This window comes from Lynx rufus, unplaced genomic scaffold (genome assembly GCF_022079265.1).
Source record: "Lynx rufus isolate CCGP_SWC_20201006 ecotype Redwood Valley unplaced genomic scaffold, mLynRuf1.p SCAF_15, whole genome shotgun sequence".
In the NCBI taxonomy this organism is placed as follows: Eukaryota; Metazoa; Chordata; class Mammalia; order Carnivora; family Felidae; genus Lynx; species Lynx rufus.
In genome coordinates, this window is record NW_025814829.1 from 60,654,129 (window position 1) to 60,666,420 (window position 12,292).

A 12,292-nucleotide genomic window follows, 5' to 3' on the forward strand; every position below is an offset into this window, starting at 1 on the left:
AATTTAAAAAATTCACAGGAGGAGGTTAATTCAGGTTAGAGATATGAGAAGAAAGTGCCAGTGAGTTTGAAGACAGGTCAAAAGAGATGATCCAGTCTGAAGAATAGAGAGAAAAAGACTGAAGCAAAATAAATAGAGGCTCAGGGATCCATATGATCGGAATACTAGAAGAAGAGAGTGAAACGGGAGTAGGAAAACTTTGTAGGATTGGTGATTTTTACCAAATATGATGAAAACATAAATCTAAGAATCTTAGTGTATCTCAAGTTTATAAAAGGGACCCCACTTGTACACAATTAAGCTCCTGAAAATGAAACATAAGAGAAAAAATTGAAAGCCGCCAGAATTGAAAACATGTTCATACTTTGGGAACATGGTAAGAATAACCATAGCTCTCTTGTCAGAAATAATGAAATGATGTCTTTGCAATGCTGAACGGAAAAAAAATGTGTAAACCAAGAGTTCTATGTCAAGCAGAGATATTCTTCAAAAATGAAGGTGAATAAAAGACATTTTCAGTTACATAAAAGATGAGACATTAATCTCCAGCAGGCCTGGATGCTAAGCAGTGTCCTTTAATCCAAAGGAGATGAATGATACCATTTGCATACTTAGATCGCTGGGATAAAGAATATCAGATATGGTCAATAAGACAGGTAGGATAAAGACAGAAGACTATATTTCTTCAGAATGTGCATAAAAGGCATCCGATGACTGTTAAAAGCAAAAATAATAACACTGTCACATGGGGTTATGATATAAGTGGAAGTAACACAAACCACGTGAAATGGTCTGTGGAATCACACTGCTCGAGAATGCCTGCTGTATGTGAGACAGGAAGTGGGCAGTAGATCGTGCCAGGCATGACACGAGAAGGGAGAAATCGCAGGGTGGTCTTGCTGAGTTGAGAAACCGCAGATCAAAGTCAGGAGGCTGTGGCATCAGGAAGTTGTGGATCAGAATTCTAGAGAGGAGAGAGTCACACGGAAGAATTCCCTGGAAAGAGCTAGCGTTTCCCCACTTCCCCATGTTATCCGCCCCTTAGACTCACAGCTGGGACTCTGATTCGCAGACTTCCAGATCCCTGTGCATCCCAGAATGCAGTGCGTACCGTTTGTGTCTGCAGGAGTCACCCCCGATCAAGTTTATTCCTGAAATCGTGGTGCGTCTTCCCAATCATTCATTCTTTATTGATGACCTCAAAATAAATTTCCTGGACATAACAGCAGGTTTATCCTCCATTTAAAAAATTATAATGAGGGGCTCCAGGGGCTCCATGTAAAAAATTATAATGAGGGGCTACGACTTTGACTCAGGTCATGATCTCACGGTTGGTGAGTTCAAGCCCCGCCTCGGGCTCTGCGCTCACAGCCTAGAGCCTGCTTCGGATTCTGCCCCTCCCTCCCTCCCTCTCTCAAAAATAAATAAACGTTTAAAAATTTTTAAAAATTATAACGAGTAAGCCTTTGTACTAGTTTTCTTTCCATTTAATTTCTTTTTCCTCGAAGCGATCTGTATGTATTTTAAGAAGGGTTATCGTAAAAACTGCATTCCTGTGTCCTGTTCTTTCTACTCTGGATCTCTTTTGCTAGAGGAAGACACTTACAGACTTCTGGCTTTTCTTCTGTCGTTTCTTTTACTTACGTATTTCTGGTTACCATATTTTGCTACTATCTTTTGATTATTTAGTTTTAGATTTTACCTGTTAATTTCCTACCATGGAAAATTTCCTACTGTCTCATCCAACCCATACGCTTTCGTCTTCCTAGTGTAAGTATCACAGTCTTTCCTCAAATCCTATTCAGTTATGATTTTATACAAAATATTGTTCATAGTGCTGCCATGTGGTTTATTTTAATTATAATTATTTTCTTGAACAGCTTTTTGTTGTCCTTGGAGTAAGTGACCACTTTGCCTGGTTTTCTGTGTAATCCTTGCCAGTTTATCCCCAAACTCTCCACCCTGTAATTCCTCTCTCTCTCAGACACATTAAGTCACTTAGCGGTTCCCTTTTATCTTTTGGAGATGGCTACCCTAGAGCCTTGCCACCCCCCTTTCTAATCTGGACTGTTCTGTTGGCCTGTCGTAGCACAGTCATGCCACTACTGTCCCACCCCTCATCATGGGATTAGCTGCACGGCTCTGTAGTGGTACCTCCTCTGTCTCCTGGGTCCCGTGTCTGGCTTTCTTTCCCCCTGGTAGTAGCTGCCTGAGAAGGGTTCTGGGGAAGTAAATATTTTATCATCTTGCACATCTTAAAAATGGTGTCACTTCTACCCTCATACTTGATTGATAATTTATTTGGGCATAGTATTATAGATTTGAAATTCTATCTAGCAGGCGTTGCCTTGTCTTCTAATTTACTGTGGAGACATCTGGCGACGTTCTAGTTCTCAATTCTTCTATTGTATGTAACCCTCCCCACCCCCCACCTTATCTGGAAGCTTGTGGAAAATCTGTTTGTCCCAGGGTTCTGAAATGTTACGATTATATGACTTTGGATAGGATTTATTTATCACCTGGGCAGCTGCCTCAATTTTAACCTTTCCCAAATTTTATGACTTTCCAAGTCAAGTGTCACCTTGCTTTTTGGCTCTCACCTGCAAGTTAAAACTCTGCCATCTTACTCACTACATGTCTTTATAAGAAGTCAGTTTCTGGGAGAGGTGTCCTGCTGTAATTCCTTTTCTTCTCAAATTGTCTCGGCTGTCCTTGGCCATTTGTTTTCCCGTATGATCATTGGGATTATATTCTTGGTTTATATACATACATGTACACACATACAAATACCCCTTCACAAACAAGCTTGTAGACCTGCATTGAATATAGAGGTTGATTTTGGGGAAATTTATGTCCATAACATGGAATCTTGCCTTCCATAAATATGGTGTCTCTCCCCTTTGTTTTAGGTTCTCTTTTATGTCTGTTTTTGAAGTTTTATCATTATGTTCACCGTAAATCCATGACCTTAATTTGTTAAGCTTGTTCCTAGGCATACTGTGGATTTTGGGGGGCGTGGAGCATTATAAATGATAACTTTAAAAAGTTTCCAGTTTAATGGCTTGTTACTTTTGTTGAGGACCAAGTTGATTTTTGTATACTCATCTTGAAGCTAGCAAGCTCACTAAATTTCTTATTCAAAATAATTTGTAGATTCTTCTAGATTTTCTATATAGACAGTTATATGATCCACAAGTAATAATCAGCTTCGGGCTTTGTCTTCTCCATTCCTTACATACGCTATTTTTTACCCTTATGCAGTGATCTTCAGTCTAGTATTACATAGATAGGAATATTGGGAGTTTCTGTGCCTTCTTCTTGACATTAACAGTGTTTCTCCTACAGGGTCAAATTTAGCATGATGTTTGCTGTAAACTTTTGGTGTATATTCTTCATAAGATTAAGGAAATTTTTGTTTCTAATTACTAAGAATATGTTGTTATCGTTGTTATTGTCGTAATTAAATGATTTTTCTGCATCCGTGGAGATGATGATATTAGGATGTTTTCCCTTTAATCTGTTAATCTGATGGATGACATAGATTGTCTAATGTTAAGTCATCCATTCTCTGGCTAAACATAACTTTATGATGAAGGCGTATTGATATTTCTGAACAAATTGCTAGGTTGACTCTGCTAATATTTTATATTGTATTGTTACCTGAGATTCATACTTGAGATTGATCATATCTGAGGTTGTGGTATGATTTTCTTTCTCAAGTCATTCTTGTCTGGTTTCTGTGGTTGTGTATTTTAGCCTTATAAAATGGACAGGGGAGTAGTCATATCCTCTCCCCTTACCCATTTTGGCTTTGGAGCAGTTAATCTGTAACTCAGGGGTTATGTAATTTGTAGAATGGTGGAACTCACTTTTAAATCACCTTTGCCTTAGTGAGGTTTTGTTTTCTTCTTCTTCTTCTTCCTTTTTTTTTTTTTTTTTTTTTTTTTTTGTTTTCCAGGTAGATTTTACACTATTGATTCAAACTTTTTAATGGTTATAGGTCTCTTTGGTTTTCTATTTCTTCCTGAGTCAGTTTTGGTAAGTTATTATTTTTTTCCTATGAAAATTGTCTGTTTTCTCTGAGTTTTCTATTTTGTTGGTATAACGTTCAGATTGCACTCTTCGTAGCTTTAAAATCTGTTACATGTGTAGGGTTTTTTGGTTTTTTTCCACCCTAATGTTGTTTATTTGTGCTTTTGTTTTCCTTTGTCAGTTTGCTATATAATAGAGCATCTGACTCTTTTTCAGTTCTAAATACTTTTCAACTTCAGTTAGAACATTTCTGTGGACCATGATTATATAGTTATGTGCTTTTTAGTATCCGTAGTATTGTATTTGCTTATTTATATACAATATCTGCTTTAGAGTAAGGACTACATGGGGCTGCCTCTTGCTTCAAACCTCGTGTAGGGTGAGGGCCCTCTTGTCCTCCTGTATATGTTAAAACCTGAGGACCTAGAACATGAAAACCAACATTCCCCAGCCAGCCCCACTCCTTGCTCTAATGATTATCACCCTGGTTCCCAAACATTTCTTGATTATAGGCCCCTAAGAATTTCTTTTTTTTTTTTTTAAGAGCTCATTTATATGTTTATAAAGATGGTTGTTTTGTATTTTATGTAGCATTTTTAAGAGTTTGCAGTGGAAGAGTTTTCAAGTTACTTAATCTCAGGATTGCCAAATATGAAGTCTATTCTAATGATTAACCAAGAATGATATTTTTTTTTTTTGGAAAATCCAGAATATTAGCCGTTATTCTACCCTGAGAATGTTCATTTTTTGATATGCTCCTTTATTTATTTATTTTTTTTAATATGAAATTTATTGTCAAATTGGTTTCCATACAGCACCCAGTGCTCATCCCAACAGGTGCCCTCCTCAATGCCCATCACCCACTTTCCCCTCCCTCCCACCCTCCATCAACCCTCAGCTTGTTCTCAGTTTTTAAGAGTCTCTTATGGTTTGGTTCCCTCCCTCTCTAACCTCTTTTTTTTTTTTTTTCCCTTCCCCTCCCCCATGGTCTTCTGTTAAGTTTCTCAGGATCCACATAAGAGTGAAAACATACGGTATCTGTCTTTCTCTGACTTATTTCACTTAGGATAATACCCTCCAGTTCCATCCACGTTGCTGCAAAATGGCAGGATTTCCTTCTTTCTCATTGCCATGTAGTATTCCATTGTGTATACAAACCATATCTTCTGTATCCATTCATCAGTTGATGGACATTTAGGCTCTTTCCATAATTTGGCTATTGTTGAAAGTGCTGCTATAAACATTGGGGTACAAGTGCCCTTATTCATCAGCACTCCTGTATCCCTTGGGTAAATTCCTAGCAGTGCTATTGCTGGGTCATAGGGTAGATCTAGTTTTAATTTTTTGAGGAACCTCCACACTTTTCCGGAGCGGCTGCACCAGTTTGCATTCCCACCAACAGTGCAAGAGGGTTCCCGTTTCTCCACATCCTCACCAGCATCTATAGTCTCCTGATTTGTTCATTTTATCCACTGTGACTGGTGTGAGGTGGTATCTGAGTGTGGTTTTGATTTGTATTTCCCTGATGAGGAGCAGCGTTGAGCATCTTTTCATGTGCCTGTTGGCCATCTGGATATCTTCTTTAGAGAAGTGTCTATTCATGTTTTCTGCCCATTTCTTCACTGGGTTGTTTTTCGGGTGTGGAGTTTGGTGAGCTCTTTATAGATTTTGGATACTAGCCCTTTGTCCAATATGTCATTTGCAGATCTCTTTCCCCAGTCTGTTGGTTGCCTTTTAGTTTTGTTGATTGTTTCCTTTGCAGTGCAGAAGCTTTTTATCTTCATGAGGTCCCATTAGTTCATTTTTGCTTTTAATTCCCTTGCCTTCGGGGATGTGTCAAGTAAGAAATTACTGCAGCTGAGGTCAGAGGTTTTTTCCTGCTTTCGTCTCTAGGGTTTTGATGAGAACGAGCAATCCTAAAATTTGTATGGAACCACAAAAGACCCCGGATAGCCAAAGTAATATTGAGGAAGAAAACCAAAGCGGGAGGCATCACAATCCCAGACTTTAGCCTCTACTACAAAGCTGTAATCATCAAGACAGTATGGTATTGGCACAAAAACAGACACATAGACCAATAGAATAGAACAGAAACCCCAGAATTACACCCACAAAAGTATGGCCAACTAATCTTTGACAAAGCAGGAAAGAATATCCAATGGAAAAAAGTCTCTTTAACAAATGGTGCCGGGAGAACTGGACAGCAACATGCAGAAGGATGGAACTAGACCACTTTCTTACACCATTCACAAAAATTAACTCAAAATAGATAAAGGACCTGAATGTGATCTGCTCCTTTAAAACATACAAAGAATTAATTTTCTTGTACTTTAGAGTACCTTATAAGATGTGTTCCCCAAATCATTTTTAGCAATTATTTTCTCATTTACATCTAACTTACCATAATTATATGCTCAGCTATTCTTTATTGGGACTTAATTTTTTGAAGAGTATGTTTTTCTCCCTTTGTAACTTTTTAAATTAATAAGTAGTTTGCAGTACGTTGTCAATATTTATTTCCTTAGGTTTCAGTTGAGATGTTTAAAAAGAAAAGGAGGGGCGCCTGGGTGGCGCAGTCGGTTAAGCGTCCGACTTCAGCCAGGTCACGATCTCGCGGTCCGTGAGTTCGAGCCCCGCGTCAGGCTCTGGGCTGATGGCTCGGAGCCTGGAGCCTGTTTCCGATTCTGTGTCTCCCTCTCTCTCTGCCCCTCCCCCGTTCATGCTCTGTCTCTCTCTGTCCCAAAAATAAATAAAAAACGTTGAAAAAAAAAATTTTTAAAAGAAAAGGAGGGGCGCCTGGGTGGCACAGTCGGTTAAGCGTCCGACTTCAGCCAGGTCACGATCTCGCGGTCCGTGAGTTCGAGCCCCGCGTCAGGCTCTGGGCTGATGGCTCAGAGCCTGGAGCCTGTTTCCGATTCTGTGTCTCCCTCTCTCTCTGCCCCTCCCCCGTTCATGCTCTGTCTCTCTCTGTCCCAAAAATAAATAAACGTTGAAAAAAAAAATTTTTTTTAAAAATAAAATAAAATAAAAAGAAAAGGATATTTTGAAATAATTTCTGGACTGCTCATAAATACTGGCCTTTTTGGGGCGAGTTACTTTTCTTCCTTTCAGTGAATTGTAGGGGTGCCTGGGTGGCTCAGGCGGTTGAGCGTCCGACTTTGGCTCAGGTCACGATCTTGCGGTCCGTGGGTTCGAGCCCCGTGTCGGGCTCTGTGCTGACAGCTCGGAGCCTGGAGCCTGTTTCAGATTCTGTGTCTCCCTATCTCTCTGCTCCTCCCCTGTTCATGCTCTCGCTCTCAAAAATAAATAAACATTAAAAAAAATTTTTTTTAATGAATTGTAGGATTTTCCCAGGTTGATTTTTTTTTTTATATGTACTTGGTAGTCAGATAATATCAGTAATGAATGTTCTGTACTGAGTATTCAATTTGTTTTTAATGGTTGTGTGTCCAAATCATATGGCAACCCTAAGTATAGTCAATGAAGCAACAGCAGTAATAAATATTCTATAGTGTTATGAAATCAGAGGACTGCCAGTGTCGAGATTGTATAAAATTTAATTGTGTGTACAAGGAGACCAAATTCAGGTAATGAAAAAGTTGTAGGCGTTTTGAAATAATGTCTGTTGTGTATTTAAGTAAATCTAAGTATTTTTAGTTAAAAATTATTATTTATTGGGGCGCCTGGGTGGCTCAGTCGGTGAAACGTCCGACTTCAGCTCGGGTCATGATCTCAAAGTTCGTGAGTTTGAGCCCCATGTTGGGCTCTGTGCTGACAGCTCGGAGCCTGGAGCCTGCTTCGGATTCTGTGTCTCCCTCTCTCTCTGCCCCTCCTCTGCTCATGCTCTGTCTCTCTCTCAAAAATGAATAAACGTTAAAAAAAAAATTAGCAATTATTTATTTCTAATGTAGTAGATTACTAACAGTGTGTGAACTTCTTCAGGTCCAGTCTTCAGTGGCTGTTGGAACTCCAGATTATATCTCTCCTGAAATCCTTCAAGCTATGGAAGACGGGAAAGGCAGATATGGACCTGAGTGTGACTGGTGGTCTTTGGGCGTCTGTATGTACGAAATGCTTTATGGAGAAACACCATTTTATGCAGAATCTCTGGTGGAGACATATGGAAAAATTATGAATCATAAAGTTAGTATATTTCACTTTTTTCAACAACTGAATGTGGTAAATAATACATGTAATAAATTTAAAGTAATGTGATATTTAAAAAGAAAATATTTTCTAAGAACAGTGAACAGTTGAATTTCTGTGCTAATAGGGAACATGACTAAACATGAATAATCAAAATCCATAAATTAGACGTAAGATTATTAGCTCTCCCTTTGCCTGTATTTTATTGGAAATGCTAATAAATAGGAAATTAAGGGGCGCCTGGGTGGCTCAGTCGGTTCAGTGTCCGACTTCGGCTCAGGTCACGATCTCACAGTTCGTGGGTTCGAGCCCTGCGTCAGGCTCTATGCTGACAGCTCAGAGCCTGGAGCCTGTTTCAGATTCTGTGTCTCCCTCTCTCTCTGCCCCTCCCCTGTTCCCGCTCTGTCTCTGTCTCAAAAATAAATAAATATTTAAAAAAAATTTTTTTTTAAATAGGAAATTAAATGGTTTCATCAGTAGAATAACAAAGATCGTAAACAGATAATTTGTATCCTTAATACTATAAGTACATTAATAACTAGAATGCATTTAAAAAATTCTCATCCTTGGCAGTAATAACACAAAATGCAAATCAAAATAAAAATGAGCTATTTGTTTTCTCACCTGGCAAAGATGAAAAATTATACTCTGTACTGTAAATAACTCAGTGAGATGAATGTTTTTAGATGTTGTTGATAGGAATATAAATTGACGTAGCCTTTCTGTCAACAAGTTTATAAGTACGCATCTAGAGCCTTAAAAACGGTTGAACTTTGGGGGGGCCTGGGTGGCTCAGTTGGTTAAGTGTCCAACTCTTGGTTTTGGCTCAGGTCACGATCGCATAGTTCGTGAGTTCAAGCCCCACATCGGGCTGTGCCTGACGGTGCAGAGCTTCTTGGGATTCTCTGTCTCCCTGTCTCTCTGCCCCTCCCCTGCTCGCTCGCTCGCTCACAATAAATGAATAACTTAAAAATTTTTTAAAAAATGATAGAACTTTGGATTGAGCAACTTGAGTTTTAGGACTCTGCCCTAAAGGAAACATTCAGTTCAACCAAGATGTATGTACAGGGATACCTCTTCCAGTCTTGTTTATGATCAAAGCAGTGGAAACAATCCAGATTCACCACAGGGACAAATGAAAAGAACCTTATTAACCCATTTAGTACCAAGTGAAATAGAAATAAATTATAAGAAGAAGTTGTTTCTGGTTGATTGGTTTCAGCAGAGCGTAAGCAGTTGCAAAAATCTGGAATAGGAATATCCCATAAAAGGAGTGACGATCTGTTCTTCTTAGTTGATCTGGTGAAACAGTTACGATTAGTTGACTCTGCTGTGTAGTTGGTGCTTTTCCAGAGAGTCGACGTTTCCTGTAGAGTTGGCGCTCTGGTACCTGGCTGTGAAGGTAACCTGCTAAAGTAGTTAGGAAGAGTGGACAGACAGGGAAGGGCTACGCAGTTGTAATTAGCACGTCGAGCATTTCGGAGAGACACCGTTGTCTGTGACATGGCGGGCCAGAGCGTGGGTTCCGGAGTTGGGCCGCTCCACCCAAGCCCGTCGTATGAGTGGGAGCGAACTCCCTGGGCCTTTGTTTCCTCCTCTATGCAGTTGGGATAAGAGAGGTGACTGCCTTCGACCCCCGTTGTGAGGACTCACCAGGTGGGTGCGTAGAGCACGTCATGGTGTCAAGTACACGTTCCGTTCTTTCCAAATATCTGTTATTGTTACTCAGCCCTTCGTTCGCGACTTATCCGAACGTTACCCGTCACATACGCTCTCCTGAAAGGTTGAGTCAGACTCTACTTTTGATAAGTTCTCTTCATTCCGACAGCAGAGTGAGGTACGTTGGCATTTGATTTTTTCTTCTTCCTGCAGTGTGTGCATGACTGAGTCACACTTAAAATGACAAGTTCCTTTAGGAAAATTCTCTGTTCTCACCCATCCCTGGATCTCCTGTAGTATGAGTACTTGGTAGCAGTGAACACTTATTAGACATTTTTAAGAGAAAGCGCATCTTGAAGAACGAATGAATGTTCATCAGCCTACTTAGGGAGTTAAACACTGGTTTCTATTTTGTGTCTGTTTTTCAGGAGAGGTTTCAGTTTCCAGCTCAAGTGACCGACGTGTCTGAAAATGCTAAGGATCTTATTCGAAGGCTCATTTGCAGCAGAGAACACCGACTGGGTCAGAACGGCATAGAAGACTTTAAGAAACACCCCTTTTTCAATGGAATCGATTGGGATAATATTCGAAACTGTGAAGCACCTTATATTCCAGAAGTTAGTAGCCCCACAGATACATCCAATTTTGATGTGGATGATGATTGTTTAAAGAACTCTGTAAGTATGACTCTGTGAAGGGCTTCTGTCTCTTCCTTTTTAACATGGTTATAAAGCAGTTTCATGAGCCTCCTCATCAATTACCAGTCAGACCGTTATCATGGCTTCTAGTATTTATTCTCCCAGACGTGAAGCGCTTAAGAGAGTCCACTGAGGTGAACATGTTTATTCATGACAAGGAGCAGAATTCAGCTTCACGATTTACTCATTAGGTCAGTGATGCCTTAGGTTTCCGAGGAAGAGGAGAAATTAGCTGCTTAGAAAAGTGGACTCATGATGGCAGAGTGAGGAGGCTGGCCAATCTCTCCTTCAAGAGCGCCATGGTACTGGACCATTTCGGGGCTTGACAAATCACCCGGGGTAAATAAATTGAGAAGCATTTATTCATAAGAACCTGAGCTTTGGTTAACAAGCGCCCCCACCGCCTTCCATCAGCTTGGTTGGGGCCGTCGAACGTTGGCAGGAAGCTGCTTCTGCTGATGCCATTGGGAGAGCTGCCCATGCCCGGTGGTGGTGCCTTGAGAGAGAGCAAAGTTGTGGGGAAAGAAGGGGGTGGAAATCTACGGCCTGCCTGTCCTGAGGTCCCGGCCTTACCTGGGGTGGTGGCAGACCGACAGGGTAGCCAGGCCTTCAACCACCTGGGGCTTACGGGCCTGTTAGGTCCTCAACCCCTTCTCCAAACCTTTAGGTTACATAGGTGCAATTTAGGACAAGAAGAATGCATGATTTTATGGTTTTTGTCTGGTTAGTCTTTTTTTTTTTTTTTTTTAAGTTTGTTTTGAGAGAGAGAGAGAGGGAGAGGGAGAGAGAACACAAGTGGGGGAGGGGCAGAGAGAGGGAGAGAGAAAGAGAGAGAGCGAGAGCGAGAGAGAGAGAGAGAGAAAGGGAGAGAGAATCCCAAGCAGGCTCCACACCATCACTGTGGAGCCCAGATGTGGAGCTCGAACTCACAGAACCGTGAGATCATGACCCCAGCTGAAATCAAGAGTCGGCCACTTAACTGACTCAGCCACCCGGGGGCCCTGTCTTCTTAATTTGAACTTTATTTTTTATTCCACTGTTTTATTTCTTATGGTTTTAATTCTACACTAAGAATTTTTATATTAATTTTATGTCACTTTTCACTGTTCAGTAAGTAGCATATGCAAGGTAGTTAAGAACTTCTTATGCTTCCCTCTCTGGGCTTTCCTCATCAGTTTCTTTCTTATTATAGGAGTTGTATTTACTATTAACAGAAATTTGAGTCCTTCCAAATTCGATACGTGGTACAGTCGATTCTGATCATGGTAGTTACATGTTCAACTAGGTTTCTGTGTACCCTGTGTTAGTGAACCGGGGAAACTCCTAGGGGAAACTCACGGTTAGGTTCTTGTGAGCCTCTGGTCTTTTGATCAGCCAGTCAATACATAACCTTGTTTTATGTATGTTTCTATTTAAAGTCACTTTATTTCATGTATACTGTTGATTGATGAAGTTCGAATTCACAGCCAGCGGCCATGTAACTCGCGCCCGAACAGAGCTTGTCTAACGCACGTACTTCTTCGTAGGGCACGCCGCAGCCGCCTTGCTTAGGAGGGCCGGATGGCTCTTGGGCCCTGTGCCTGCAGGGCAGAAAACTGTGAAAGACATGGCACACGTAGGCCCCGGAAAGAGCACGGGTTGGTAGTATCTCAGCTGACCCAGGAAGGCAGAACGCCTCCCTGTCCAGTCCCAGTTGCGAACGTAGGCCCCGGGCAGCTCGGTTTTGTTTGTTTGTTTCCTTGCATACGTCCCTGAGC

General features: G+C 40.8%; 1 protein-coding gene across 1 annotated transcript in view; it reads left to right on the top strand.

Moving 5' to 3' along the window:
* CDC42BPA (CDC42 binding protein kinase alpha) overlaps nt 1-12,292 on the top strand; it is a 270,725-nt gene that overhangs the window by 101,184 nt on the left and 157,249 nt on the right. The window contains exons 8-9 of the mRNA XM_047076475.1: nt 7,975-8,175; nt 10,266-10,514. Of these exons, the coding sequence (XP_046932431.1) occupies nt 7,975-8,175; nt 10,266-10,514 (450 nt within the window). The remainder of the gene's footprint in view (nt 1-7,974; nt 8,176-10,265; nt 10,515-12,292) is intronic.